At 36.1% G+C, this 16,426-nt stretch overlaps 1 protein-coding gene across 1 annotated transcript in view; it reads left to right on the top strand.

Annotated features, from left to right (window-relative positions):
- The window catches only part of ppargc1b (peroxisome proliferator-activated receptor gamma, coactivator 1 beta), a 108,567-nt gene that overhangs the window by 54,409 nt on the left and 37,732 nt on the right, over window positions 1-16,426 (top strand). Inside the window, exon 2 of the mRNA XM_028459331.1 lies at window positions 14,663-14,848. Within this exon, the coding sequence (XP_028315132.1) occupies window positions 14,663-14,848 (186 nt within the window). The remainder of the gene's footprint in view (window positions 1-14,662; window positions 14,849-16,426) is intronic.

Raw genomic sequence — 16,426 nt, 5'->3', positions numbered from 1 at the left:
ACCGTTTGCTACGCTAGCTAAAGCTAACATTAGACCACTCGTTTATAGCTTAAATATGGTGTGAATGTTTGATTTTTGTCCATATTAAATATGTCTATTAAATATATGCAAGTATCGACATTTCCGTCTTTCTGACCGCTGTTTATGAACACATTATGAATTATTTTAAATGTGTGATATTTTACTAAAACATGCACGTGAGGATATATTTATCCTCAGATTACAATTTCAGCTTGTTTTAAGAAGAATAACAATATTAGTTTCTGTACGATAAGATACATTATGATATTATTATTAGTTTTATGTTTCATATCTTAATGGTTCTCAATCTTTTTTGGCTCCTTTGTCTGACCAGAACATTTTAATCAAGATCATTTCTATCATCATTTTGTGTGTTTTTGGTATTATTTAAATTATTGTATCTCATTTTGTGGGTTTTTGGTGTCGTTTGGTTGTTTTTTATGTCGTTGTGTATGTTTCTCTGTTTTTTTTTTGTGTATTTTGTCGTGATCTTGTGTATTTTTCTCTCATTTACTGTCTTTGTTGTTGTTATATTGTGTGTTGGTGGTAATAGTGTGTATTTTTCTCCTTTACTGTGTCTTTGTTGTTGTTATATTGTGTGTTGCTGGTAATAGTGTGTATTTTTCTCTCCTGTGTGTGTGTTTTGGTGTCATTTTGTGTATTTCGTTGTTTGTCTGTCTGTTCTTTTTATTATTCAGTATATTTTTCTCTTATTTTTGTGTGTTTTTATTTATACGTTTTGTGAGTTTTCTCGTCAAATTTAATACGATTATCATTTTTAACTAAAACTAAACATTATAAAACCTCATATTTTTAATGATTTAATTTGTCAATTTCCAGTGATGACATCATGCACAACAACAACGTGTTGGATGGAATAATGGGGAGGGGCTCAGTGCAACCAATCAGAAACCAGCAAAAGGAGATTCCAACACCAACAGAATCATCTTGTTTAGTGCTGGTTGTTGTTGTTGAAGGATCACCATGGTTGTCCTCCATCATTAGCCTCTTACAGTGAAGATGGGGGTTCACCCCCCCCCCCGTCCAGTCTGATAGACGAGCAGAGCGTGGGTCGGAGGCTTTGAGCCAGATTAGGTTCCATGGTGAGATCACTGTAACGGATCTATGTGAACTGGGTTTCAGGTTGTCCTTCACCTCCAGAAACGCTGTTAAAGGGACATGAACGACCACGTTTACATCACAGCTTTAACAATTTCAGCTCATTTTTGGTTATTTTTTACTATTTTTCTGCAACCACACCAAACGTTTCATATTTTAATTTATTTTCATCGCTTCTTTTGCCATATTTTTGCTTCATTTAATGCTTTTTTGCTACATTTTTCCCATTTCTGACACTTTGCCATCACATTTTAATACCATTTCTGCACGTTTTCCACTTTCAAGACATTTTCAACCTTTTCCACCTAATGTCACATATGTTGACCCATTATTGTCACTTTTAACCTCTTTTCATCATATTTCATGCTTATTTTTGCCAATTTAACCACATTTATCATTTGTCATGGTCATTATTTGCCAGTTTAAACCTTTTTTTTTTTTTACCACTTTTTCTGTCTATTTTTTGGCCACTTTAATTTTTAACTTTTAACCAGTTTCAGTGGTTTTTAAAATCCCATTTCACCATTTTTTCCACCATTTTTGGTCACTTTGAACGCATTTTATTTCTGATTAAAACAATGATTTACATCTTTAAAGATGACAGTAAACTATGGCACAAATAATAATACAGTGGATATTATTCAGACTAATAAATAAATAAATAAACACCGTCTAGACCTAAATCAGATTTGAATGAAGGCGAATAAACACGTTTTCCATCTAAACCTAAATTCTAAATGACTATTTCCATGTAAACACAAACCAGAATACTTTAATTCTGAATAATTCACACCTGAATAGTTCATTCTGAATTAAAAAACATGTAAACGAGGCCAGTGATGACTTAAAAATGTTTTTTTTTTCATTATTATGAGATAATTATGGTTTCCAGAATGAACCCTGAATTATCCACAATGCACTCAGAACAAAACTGTAACGTCTCGTCTCTGAAACTTTCCTGTTACCATAGCGTGCAGCTTTTAAAGCACGTGTCAAACTCATGGCACGGGGGCCAAATCTGGCCCTTTGGAGCATCCAATACGGCCCTTTAGAGAAAGTAAAAATGACAGAAAAAAACATGAATCATTGTGTAAATGAAACTCAACAATATTTTTTATGTTAAACTGTTGAAGAAACTCAAAATTCTTCATTTTTGTTCATATCATGACAATAATTCTCTGAATTAAATAGAAAATGGAGGAAATGTCATAGATCAGTAGATCACAGTGAAACGTTTCCAACACAAACACAATGACCTTTGACACAGTGAGTGAAAGATTAAACACCAGGACAAAGAAAACTGTGTTTGACGTCTTTATCATCTTTATCTCGTCTTCTTTTCATCAAGTCTGTGTCACGTATCGGCCTCTAGTCCTGGGTGCTCCTCATTTATCATACATCTACAATTACCAAAACTCTGATTAACCATGCATTCAGAGCACAACGCTTTGGTTTAATGGCATGGTTTGTTTGAAATATTATGACTTTAATCTCACTAAATTATGATTTTAATAAAATACAACTTTATTCTCATGAAATTATGACTTTAATCTCAAAATATTATGACTTTATTCTCATAAAATTATGATTTTAATAAATTACAACTTTATTCTCATGAAATTATTACTTTAATCTCAAAATATTTTGACTTCATTCTCACAAAATTACGATTTCATTAAGATGCAACTTTATTCTCATAAAATGGTGACTATATTCTTGGAATATTACGACTCTAATTTCAAAATATTACAACTTTAATCTTGAAATGTTAAGACTTTAAGCTCATAAAACCACAATTTTATTAAGATACGACTTTATTCTAATAAAATTACAACTTTATTCTTGAAATATTACAACTATAATCCCGTAGTGCCACGATATGTTTTTTTTTGCAAAGTTGTAAATCATATTTCAGTCTTTATTGCCATCGCACATCAAACAGTGTAAGATACAACAAAACATCACCTTTTACTTTAGAGGTGTGGGGGTCGTAATCACAGCCTGTCCCAGTGTGAGAGACGGACGCTGACGTAAATCAGTGTAACTGCAGCGTTGCAACAGGTCAAGGCCACGCACAGCAGCCTGTCTGACTGCAGCTGATTGATTCCACAATAACACTTGTTTGTTTGCAGTAGTGTGTGTGTGTGTGTGTGCGTGTGTGTGTGTGTGTGTGTGTGTGTGTGTGTGTGTGTGTGTGTGTGCGTGTGCGCGTGCGTGTGTGTGGGGGGTCATCTGTGTCTGGCAGCAGCTCCTCAAGTCACTGGCAGCCTGTGAAGGAGCAGGTCATGGGACCAGTTTGGAGCTAATTATGGACACACACACACACACGCACACACACACACACACACACACACACACACACACACACACACACACACACACACACACACACACACACACACACAGAAACTCCATGCTTGTATCTTAGCGTGTGTTCTTTTATTTTTCCGTCCGTCATTCCCACAGAGAGCACAGGAAGTCTATGGAGGACCAAAATTAAAAATAAATGAATAACTTAAACAAACGAGAAAAAATAAATACAAATAAATTTATAAGTGGAAAAAATGCCAAAAAAAAATGTCCAAAAATTAAATATAGATTGATAAATAAAAAAGAAAATACAAATATAATGTATTTTTATTTTTACTTTTTACTTTTATTCGGTGAATCATTTATTTAATACACATAAAAATATTCTAGTTTTTGTGATGTTTTTATGTTTACTTTTATAATTTTATTCATTTATTTGTTTGGGTCGCAAACAAAATATAAATATAATGAGGGGACTGTGGCTTTTATTTATCAATCTATATTTAATATGCATTTTTATTTTTTTGCATTTATTTATTTAATGATGTATTTGTATTTATATTTTAGTTTTTCAAATTTTCCCACGTATTCACTTATTTTTTGTATTAATTTTTTAAATTTTTTTTAATTTTTCACCTTTATTTATTTACTTATTTAATTTGAATGATTTGGTCCTCAGGGACGCGCGTCACTAAACGTTGATTCTTAGGAGTGTTTTTCACTGACATTGTTTGCGTGACGTGATTTTTTCGTCCCGTTTCCTTCTTTGTGAAAAAATCTGACCATAGTTCACCTCTTTCTGCTTCCATATTTAATGAAATTATCTGGAACAGGGCTTCTTGAAAAATATGTTGAGCTTATTTTTGCTTATTTTTTACCATTTTTCTGCAAATTCACCAAACTCACCATATTTTAACCTATTTTCATCACTTTTTCTTGCCATATTTTTGCTCCTTTTAATGTATTTTTGCTACATTTCTCCCATTTCTGACACTTCTACATCACATTACAATGTTTTTTCTGCACATTTTTAGACATTTTTAAGCACTTTTAAACCATTTCCACCACTTTTACACCTAATGTCACTTATACTGTATTGACCCATTATTGTCACTTTTAACCTCTTTTCACCGTATTTCATGCCCATTATTTGACAGTTTAAACTAATTGTTTCCATATTGACACTTTGAATCATTTTTTTAACACTTTTTCTATCTGTTTTTGTCCGACTCTTAATTTGCAACTTTTAACCATTTTCTGTAGATTTTAAAATCCCATTTCACCACCTTTTCCCCCAATTTTTGGTCACTTTTAATCTATTTTATTTCTGATTAAAACAAGGATTTACATCTTTAAGATGACTATATACTATGGCACTAATAATAATACATTTTCTGGATAACAGTGGATATTATTCAGACTAATAAATAAATAAATAAATAAACAAACAAACGTCACCCAGACCTGAATCAGAATTGAATTAAGGTGAATAAATGCGTTTTTTATTTGAAACTAAATTCTAAATGACTATTTCCATGTAAACACGAAGCAGAATACTTTAATTCTGAATAATTCAATCCTGAATCAATACATTCTGAATTAAAAAACATGTAAACAAGGCCAATGATGAGTTTAAAATGTTTTTTTTTCTTATTATTATGAGATAATTATGGTTTCCAGCTGCTAAAATGAGCAGAATAAATTAAAATCACTTCCAATCTTGTCTTGTTTTGTTGTCTTTTCTTGTCTGGTCTGACCACAGATCAGGAGAAAATCTGTAGTTTGTTGTAAAATGGGAAAATCCTCTTGTTCTCGTTTCACTTTGAGTCACAGAACAGTTGTGTCTGAACACTCTCACATTAAAGAAGTTTCACTTGTGTGAAGCGTGGACTCTGTCATCGTATCTTATCTGTGTTTCAGTAGTTCAGAGGATGGAGACCCTGCTCTGCTCTGAGCTCCATCCACAGCTGAATAGAGCGTGACCTTGTATGGCGCTGGTGCTGTTTCTGATGGAGTGTGAGTGTGATTGTGATTGTGTGCCAAAGGGGAAGGTTGGACATCCAGGACTGTAACCAGGACCATCCAACATGTGACTGACTGAGCATGTGACTGACCTTACGTAACGTTACTCACTGTCTGTCCACTATAGCTCCCAGGAACACATCATTTTTTTATTCATCAATAATGTGTTTCAATGTGAGTGAGCAGCAACATTGAAATATTTTCATACTGTATAAAAATATATCAAAAGTTTTGGGTCGTGACTGACAAAATTAGGCGAAATTATCTGTTTTTCTCAAACTTTTTTGTGTATCCTCTAGGGCTGGGCAATATGGGCCAAAACTCATATTTCAATATTTTTTCTCAAAATGGCGATAAACGATGTAAATCTCTATAATTTTAAACTAAATAAAGTCTGACTAGAAAGACAATTCTGGGTTAAATTTGCACATTCTCATTTATTAACAATATGTGTCACTTTTGGCTTTTTCCTCCTCTAAGGGACAGCATGTGTGAGTGAGTTCTGTAGTGTGGCTTGTTTAGGTGAGGGTAGAAGAAGAAGAAGTGGAGAAAGCAGCAACTCCTAAAAAAACGTATTTTGATACAAAATAAGCTATAAAAAAAATAGATATATCAATATAGGCGATATTGTAATTTTCTATATTGCCAAAATTGTAAACTTGATATATCGTGAATCTCAATATATCGCCCAGCCCGAGTATTCCCCACTTTGAACAAAGGTGAACTTTCAAGCTCATCCCCCCAAAATAATACTGACAAATAACACAATTTAAATTTTTTTTGAACTAACGAAACAAGTTATGAAGATTGTGATGAAATGGCTTAAAATACAGTTTTTTTTATGACTTTGTGCTAATAAATGAGAAACACATCAATGTTGCAAATGTTTATTCAACTTGATGCATCACAATTTCACTTCTATTTTCATTATGAATTCTGAGTGGGTTATAGAGGGTTGTCCTGTTTCATCAAACAGATTGTCGCCATATTGGATTTTGCTCTTGATGCAATATATAGTATTTTAAGCCATTTCATCACAATCCTTGTCCCCTAAAACCTACATTTTGCCACAAAGATCCTGTTTCTACGTCTAACAGAACCAAAGTTATGGTAAGAAATTCGCACTACGGATGGCGGCCATCTTGGATCTTGCTCTGAGCACAATTGACGGTATTGTAAGGTAAATTATTGAGTTCCTTTACCTTGAAAACCTATACATCTCCACTGAGATCATTCTTCTATGTCAAATAGAACCAAAGTTATGACAAAATATACAAATTAGCATCACGATTGGCGGCCATCTTGGATCTCTTGATTTTGCGTGGGAACCGTTGGTTTGCCGACGTGGATCCCATTAAAAATGGATCTAAATGTACAAATGTTCATGTTTTCTTCCAGAATTGAACATCTTAGCCTAATATTGTTACATATGTTTATTTACACTAATGATAAATAGAGTTAACCTGTGACCACATGGGAAAAATACATATTTAAACATTTTAAATCAATCAATTCTGGGGCAAAATTTAAAATATATTTTTTAAAATCTTTACATAAAACATACATTTTCCCACCACCATTATTTATTTCTTTAATAAATGTTGAGCAATAGCTTCTTAAAGTCCTACGTTTATTTAAAGCTGTGAGAATTCAGAAGACATTTGTGACATTTCATGTGATCCAGTTACCTCATATTACTATTCATCTGAGAAAACTCGTTAGCGCGACGCCTTTAGCCTGAGCTAATGCCATAATTTCAGCCCCTGAGAGGTGCTTGTGTAACGATAATTCCAATTTACTATTCATAGTGAACCAAGCACGGCACCATGATAGGAGATAACCCTCCTCAGAACCAGCCTGGCATGTGTTCAAAGATGCAGTGGAGGCACGAGCCGGGCTGGCCTTTCCTCCACTTCTTCCTCGCTCCCATTAGCTGCCCCACGTGAATGCCCGACTATAAATAGCACAGGTTTAGTGTGTGATGTTCCCAGGAGGATTCTTTTCTTTATGACTGAACAATTCGGTGTTAGTAAGTCACGAATTCACCAGATTCTCCTAAAATCACTGTTATTTCACGCCAACATTTAAAGCAGACATTGGCAACTGGCGGCCCGGGGGCCACATGTGGCCCTCGGGTCTAATTTTGTGCGGCCCGCGAAGTAAAGGCACAAAATGACTCCAAAAATACATAAAATGATGACAAAACACACAGAAATACTTAAATGATAACAAAAGAATACACAACATGAGAAAAAATGAAATAAAGAACAAAAATTACATAAAATGAAGAAGAAGAAGAAGAAAAAAAACACATGGAAATACATGATAACAAAAAAATACACAAAATAAATGCATAAAAATGAAAGAAAACATAACCAAAAGTACACAAATATACAAAATGACAAAAAAATAATTTAAACTAAATGAGGTGTGTCCAGACTGTTCACTGGTAGCGTTGATATATCTATCATTTATACAGTATTTCTAATCTTTATATCATTATACCTGTTTTTCATCTATATATCTATTATTTATACATCTGTGTATCTTTCACTTGTAAATCTGTCATTTCTATGTATTTCTCGTCTATATATTTATACTTTTTACATCCTCATACAGTAAATCTCATCCATATATTCATATATCTCTTATCTATATATCTTCCATCTATAGATTTATCATTTATAATTTTAAACAGTATATCTTTCATCTATATGTTTATCATTTATATGTCCCAATAAAGGTCAACAAAATAAATCAAAAGCACACATAAATCGACCAAAAACAAGACACAATAGAACAACAACAAAAATAACCCCAAAAACATATAAAATGATTAACAAAACACATGAAATTGACTCAAACGAGACAAAAAAATACTTATAATTAGAGAAAAATATACAAATTGGCAACAAAAATAAAGAAAACAGACAAATAAATAAACATTGCTGTTGTAAATGATGACATGAGTGTTAATAAAAGTTTCCCATCTCTGATTACGAGGTTAAATCCATTTAATTAGCTAAACCCTTATTCCCACATTCACGGTTGTTTACATGTTTAGAGCGAAACGATTCAGATTCAGACACAATGAGGAGCTGCTGTTGTGTTTTTGATGACGCGTGAAAACAAGCCACAGAGACATTCATTGTGCATGAGGAAGTGTTTTTATGCTCAGCCTCCACCACCACAACAGGAAGTCAGAGTACCTTTGTTGTTTTTTTACATTTCCTTTGATGCACGTGTACAAATGTTGGAGCTGACTTTGCTGCTGAGCTCGTCTTCGTCGTGTTTTCACTGTTTTATCAGGACAGTGAACGTGTGTTTGACCTGACGCTGCAACTGGAGGATGACGATGTTGTTGCTGAGTCATGTTTAAAACAAACAAACAACACGCGGGGTGTAACGTTGGATGCGTTAAGGAAAAAAAAAAGCTAAACATTAAACTGTGTGAGCATCAGAGGTCATATTATAAACCCTGGAGTGAAACCGACACGGTGTCAACAACGGCAACGGTTGCCAGTTGTAATAGTTGCCAATGGTTGATAGCGACTTGAATTCCAGACCACGTTCCATCACCGTATGATGTTTCTAGAACTCTTGTGAACAGCTTTGACTGTAATGATTCCAGCAAGTTCATTTTGTCGTCTTTTTTGAAAAAATAAGTTAAGTACTTTGATCTCCTGACATGTTTCGACTGCCAACTGTCAGTCTTCCTCAGAGGCATCTACTGGTTGTGTCCTCTATGATTTACGGTTCTCTGAGGCTGGACACGTCCAGAAAGAACCTGACAAAAGTTCAGGTTAACTTCAAAATAAGAGCCCTATTTACAAAAGCATAAAAAAAAGACTAATGGAAGACCAGAAGAGATGCTTTTATTTTGAAAAGAGGATGTTTGATTTTTAGCTTGAAGCTGGTTCCAGGATCATTTTACATTCCGCTCGCAATGCATCATGGGACGGTTGAGTATGAGTAGTGTACCCACCGTGCAGACTTAAAAAATATCTGAAACGTGTGAATGAAATGTGTGTAACATGAGTTTTATGGATGAAATGAGCACATGTTGATATTCTACTTGGTCACTTTCTCACTTCAAATGTTTTCAGAACTTTCAAAGTAAAGGTGGAGAATCAACAGAGATATTTAGCCTCAGTGTGAACAAGGTTTTTAACGCTGTAGGTTCCAAATGCATCTTGGGAAACTAGGAAGTATGGTTCAGTGTGAACGCTCACCATACTAATCATACTTATCGTATATATAGAGAGTATGTACTCATTGAGTGTGTAGTGTACGTTAGTGTGTGATTTCAAACACAGCTTATGACCCACGGCGTGCAGCCCTCAAGGCCTTCAATGCTTTAGCCATGCATCGCCTTCTTCTTCTGCTGTTAAGATGCACGTCACGCGTGCAAACGTGTGGCATGTCCCACTGTTAGTGTTTGTTAGCGGTGTGTGACAGAGGCCAGCCTCTATCAGAGTGTGTGTGTGTGTGTGTGTGTGTGTGTGTGTGTGTGTGTGTGTGTGTGTGTGTGTGTGGTTTGTGTGTGTGTGTGTGTGTGTGTGTGTGTGTGTGTGTGTGTGTGTGTGTGTGTGTGTGTGTGTGTGTGTGTGTGTGTGTGTGTGTGTGTGTGTGTGTGTGTGTGTGTGACGGAGAGCAGCACAGCGTCATATAAGGCAGAAGATGAGCTGAGTTGGTATGCAGCTCTTGGCCTGATTTCAACACGCGTGTCACGGCCAAGGAAGGATGTCTGCATTGATCCATGACTGTAATGGTGAAAAGAGGGAAAGATGAAGTGATGACGGAGGAGGTAGAGAGGAAAAATAAATGTATAGAAATCAATCAATCAGGTCGTCCTCCAGGTTTGTTAATATGTTGGAGAGAGAAAAACAACATGGAGGAAACAGTTTGTTCATGAGCTCATTGGCCACAGCTACATGATGTTTTTCTAATTCTGAATTAATTATTCTGAGTTAAATAATTCAGAATTAAAGTGTTCTGCTTTGTGTTTTTATGTGGAAATAGTCATTATGAATTGAGTTTTACATGGAAAACACGTTTATTCACCTTTATTCAATTCCACTTTATTTAAACCTTTTCTTTTCTGCTACAACATAGAAGATCACATAATAAGAACAATTTTCACTCTTACTTTGATGTAGTTTTGAAGCAGCAGCTGGACAATAACATGCTTATGTCAGCCATCTTGGATTATTTTGTCACAGCGCGTCATTGCAACTGGGCGAGTACAGTATGCTCAGAATGACTGGATTTAGAATAAAGTGGATTTAAATGTTTACAAGTTTGAGGAATTATTCAATTAGAAATTAAAGTTGGAATAAACCAGCCACTTAATTCAGAATGTCCGTTTTAATTCAGTATTAAACGTTTACAAGGTCAGATTTCATCTTTTTGAATTAAAATTCTCATGTAAATGTAGCCGTTGTATTTGATGGCATAGAAATAGAAGACAACGTCACTGAAGGCAATTGAATATTTATTGGAATTAAACTAAATGGGAAAAATAAATTGAATTAAATTGAAGTGAATTGAGAGGAATGGCAATGATTGAGTGAAAGCAGGGAGTCATAATTGGAATGAAATTGATTTAAATGGAATTGTATTGAATTGACAGAAATTGAAAGTAATAGCATGGAATTGAATATTACACCGAATTAGATGGAATTGAAATCTGATAATTTTATATATTTAAATATAATGTATTGTGATCAAATTCAAAGGAAATTAAACCGACTTGAACTAAAGGTGGTTGAACAAAACTAAATTGAAAGGTTTTTGAATATAATGGGAATGAATTGATGATGATGAAGATGATGAAGGTAGGATCAGGTTTTCAGAGGTGAATCAAAGTTGAAGACGAGAAGGTTTCCATGAAACTAATGATGGATGAAAAGATGGATGAAGACGTTTGGGAAATGGATGCAGATGTTGGAAAGAAAAGAGGGAGAGGAAGGATGAGCTGAAAGTCAGGGATGAGTCACACACACGTGAGAGAGACGTGAGCCGCATGTTAACTACACGCACACACACACACACACACACACACACACACACACACACACACACACACACACATCGGCATCTTATGGAGAGGAAGCAGCAGGAGGTTCTGATAGAGGACATAGAGCTACACCTCCTTCACCTTCATCCATCCATCCATTATTTTCTCTCTGTTGCACTATCAAGACAGCATCCATCATCCATCCATCCATCCATCCATCATCAATCCATCACTCATTCATTCATCCATCTGTCACTCGTCCATCCATTGATCCATCCATCATTCATCCTTTATCATTCGATCATCCGTCTATCCATCATTCATCCATCATCTGTCCCTCTGGTTCATCCATCCATCATCATTCATTTATCATTTCATCATCCATCCGTTATCCATTATTCTATCATTCATCCATCCATTTGTCTATCCCTCTGGTTCATCCATCTTTCATTCATCCATCCATCTATCCATTCATCCTTCATCCATTCGTCCTTCATCCATTCATCATCCATCCCTCTGGTTCATCCATCTTTCATTCATCCATCCATCTATCCATTCATCCATTCGTCCTTCATCCATTCATCATCCATCCCTCTGGTTTTTCTGTCCATCCATCCATCCATCCATCCCTGTGGTCCATCCATCCATGTATCCATTCATCCTTCTGGTTCAGCCATCCATCCCTCAATAATTTTACCCATCCTTCATCCATCAATTTTTCATCCCTCCATCCCCCCCTCTGGTCCATCCATCCTTCATCCATTCATCCATTCACCCCTCTGGTTCATCCATCCATCCATCCCTCCCTGTGGTCCATCCATCCATGTATACATCCATCCTTCTGCTTCATCCATCCATCCACCCCTTTGGTTCATCCATCTATCTATCCCACTGGTCCAACCATCCATCCATCCATCCATCCATCACTCTGGTCCAACCATCCATCCATCCATCCATCCATCACTCTGGTCCATCCATCCTTCTGGTTCATCCATCCATCCCTCAATAATTCCACCCATTCTTCATCCATCAATTTTTCATCCCTCCATCCACCACTCTTGTCCATCCATCCCTTCATCCATCCATTAATAATTCTATGTATAATGTAATGTAAAATATACCCACTGCTGCCTGTTCACTGACATTCATGTTGAGTTAATAGTTTAAAGTCTTTTTTGCATTAAATATAAACACAACACAGTAAAAGATGACCTCACCATAACTGATACAGTACGTTTGTGATTTATTTAATCACACATTCACCTCTACAGTCTGTGGGGGAGAACCTGCAAACCCATTTAGCTGTAAAGCTGAAATTATACAGCGTACAGCTTGTTAGTCATCACTTCTTTTTTTGAAAACTTCTAAAAGAACAAACAAACAAGACTTTATATGAAGTGATTAGGAGTAAAAGGACATATTTGTTCTCCTAATTATAATAAAAACCAACTAACTAGCATTGATTGTTTGAATCGATGCTAGGAGTGAGCAGCGATTAGCACCGACTCAAAGGCATGAGAACAAAGGAGATGGATGAACACGCAGCATCATTAATTAGCATCATTCCTCCTCCGTGTTTACGGATTTTTAAGGATCATTCACGACACCGATCACACTCGGCCTGATCATCATATTTGTGTTTGTGTGATATCAACAGATCCTTAACGCTGCACATGCTCACCGGTTGCATTCACAGATGAAATTGTGTAAAACGTGCACAATAATGTGAAAACAGCTTTTTTAAAATTCTTCCTCCTGAATCTTTTTATTCTTCCTCTTTCACTTCGCTCACAGACGGTGCTCATTTCCTGTCTCTCTCACACACACACACACACACACACACACACACACACACACACACACACACACACACACACACACACTTCTACTTCTTCCTTTGACAGTTCTCACAACCACACTATACTCTGTGCGTGTGTGTGTGCGTGTGGCCTGTAGAACTCACGACTCTCTTTAGTTCCTAAAAGCTTAATGTCGCCCTAGTGGTGGTCATGTGTTATTGCAGTAATGAGTTTTATAAGTTATTGTTGTGGAATTGTCTGAGGTTAATACGTGCAGGTAATAATCTGAAACTTGTGTTTCGGAACAACTCAGAACTTAATTTTTACTCGTTTCTAAAAGTGGGAACAAGCAGGTAAACAAGACAGATGGATGATCACATATTCACAGTTAAAATCTCGTTATGATCCTCCACTGTTTTAATAAATGTGTCCTAAAACCTTTGACATGTACTTATTATTAGATCTATGTCTAACAAAATACATTATTATGCACAATATTTGTTTTATTTCCTTTTAAAAATAGGACTTCTTTACAGTTTTAGAGCCTGTGTTCCTCCATCTTTAAATCATGTGATTGATGATGTCACACGGCCCCACTGCCTGTAAAAATCCCATTGTTTTCTATTGGAGTGAAACAGTCAGCCTGATTTTTAGATCATTTAGTAGAATTTTTTGGTCAAAATGCCAATTTGTGCTGCTTTTGGTTGCAACAATAAATTGTTGAAGATGTCGATGTAAACCTCTTTTGTTTACAGTTAACAGTTAGTTATGATTGGAAAAAATGTGTGACCAAAGGGAGTGACAGTTCCAACGCTGCGGTTTGGTAGTAGACAATGAAGCAGAGAAGAAGAGCTCTCCATTGTGTGGCTGAGGTTATCACAGACTGTTGAAGGTCTCCCACCCAAAAGGACATCTATCCTCAGGGTTTGTGAGCACTGCTAAAGAGCAGCTGTTGAGAGATGAATCGGACTTGTTGTGACTAAGACAGTAAATGGTGATATGATAATAATCTTCAGTGTATGCCTGATCATGGAGGCTTTTATCCAGAGTGCTTTGCAGAGAGCAGCATACATATTTTAGTGCTAATGCTGCGATGGGTTTGTTTGTTCCATCTGTGCTGAATGGGAACCTGTGTGTGATCAACTGATGTATGTATGAATTAGTTGATTAGCTTGTTTGGTGACACGTGGTTGACTGTTGAATGATAAAGGTTCAGGTTACAGATTTTATGTAACCTAAAGAGAATAGTAAAAGCTTTATTGAAAACATGAATTAAAGAGGTTTTAATACTTCTGATGGTTTCATTGGATGCAGAAGTCCAGTCCTGATGGTCCTTCTAACGTGTCTTTTGTGTCCGTCTGTTCTTCCACAGTATGGGGAGGAGGAGGTGTGTTCTGACCGCCTGGACACAGACTTCCCCGACATTGACCTCTCTCAGCTGGACACCAGTGACTTCGACAGCGTCAACTGCCTCAGTGAACTACAGTGGTGCAGCGAGCAGTCGGCCGACGTCTCGCCATCCAACATCCACTACAGCACAGCCGACGAGCTGTTTGAGGTGAGTGAACTTACCAAAACACACAAGGCTAATACTGTTGTGGTGGTTTTGAATGGGAATGAGACGGAGACAAGTTGTAGGGTTGCTGGTCAGATGCAGACACAGGGTTTATTTGGTCAAAGGGTTTTCAGACAGACCGGTCTGGGATTCAGAGGTTTTCAGTGTGTGTGTCCCCAATGAACCTCTAATTGTTCTGTGCTCTCTGGGTTTTGTATGCTGCTGATAGTGCTCGCCATAACGATGACGGAGCCTCTGAGAAGAGGCCTTGGTAAATGTTATCAGTATGATAGTATATGGCCTAGGGATGTAACTATTAATCATAAGGCAGTTAAAAATCGATTCATAGGTATCACGGTTTATATCGATTTTCTTAAAATTGAATCATACTTTTTTAATCAGCTGAGGGCGCTATATATTTATCCTTCTCTTGTTCAAATGCTGAGGCGGTGGGCGGAATCTGCTACGTCTTTTTTTCTGGCCGCCTTCTACTTTTAAACATGTTCATAAATGATTCCTTACCCCTTTAGCACTGAAAGAATATCTATAATATTACGTGAATATCTGTAAAAGTCACGTTTTTCTATTAGCTCTGTCTGCTAGCGCATAGCATCCCTTCTTCACTGCAAGATATCTGCATGCCAACCCACCACTGGGTTACCAGCGCCCTCTGCTAGTTCAAACAAATATCTGATGTAAATACAGTGCAATGACTGTTTTTTTAAAAGTCCAATTGTTAAGGCACAAAATACATTTTCAGTTGCACATTGAAAAGAAAAAACTATTATGCAGTTTAGCATTGTTTACTATAGAACCAGAATTTAAATTAATAGGCTTCTTCTTCATTTGTATTATTCCTTTATTTATTTCATTCAAGATTTATTTTTATTTAAATTGCATCGTTTTGAATAGTTTATCAAGGGATTCTTTTGACAATGAAAAATAAAAGGAAAATAGTACCGTATTTTCCCAAAAAAAATAAAGGAATATTTTTCAGTCATTTGTGTACAGTCCCATTTTGTAAAATAAATCGTGAGAGAATCGTATCGTGAACCCAGTATCGTGAATCGAATCGTATCAGGAGTTGAGTGAATCGTTACATCCCTAATGATAGTATATGGCCTGCTTAGGGCAGTGTGACCAGAACTGACACGTACCAACTACATATATACAGAAAAATAATAGAAATATCAACAAAAATGACTTGCCTTTAATGCAGACATACACTGTGCGATTTTTGGTGTAGTATACATGGTGTAGTATACATGGTGTAATGTATACATGGTGTAGTGTATACATGGTGTAGTGTACATGGTGTAGTGTACATGGTGTAGTATACATGGTGTAGTGTACATGGTGTAGTGTACATGGTGTAGTGTATACATGGTGTAGTGTACATGGTGTAGTGTATACATGGTGTAGTGTATACATGGTGTAGTGTACATGGTGTAGTGTATATGGAATCTGTGTACGCCTACAGAATTAAGCCATACACAGGATGATACAATGCACAGAATGAAAAAAATGTAATAAAGTAACAACAAAAAATATACAAAACAACAACAGAAATGCACAGAATAT

The sequence above is a fragment of the Gouania willdenowi genome, chromosome 10, assembly GCF_900634775.1.
Source record: "Gouania willdenowi chromosome 10, fGouWil2.1, whole genome shotgun sequence".
Lineage (NCBI taxonomy): Eukaryota > Metazoa > Chordata > Actinopteri > Blenniiformes > Gobiesocidae > Gouania > Gouania willdenowi.
Note: the sequence above shows the minus strand (reverse complement) of the source record. Positions and strands in the feature narration are given on the sequence as shown.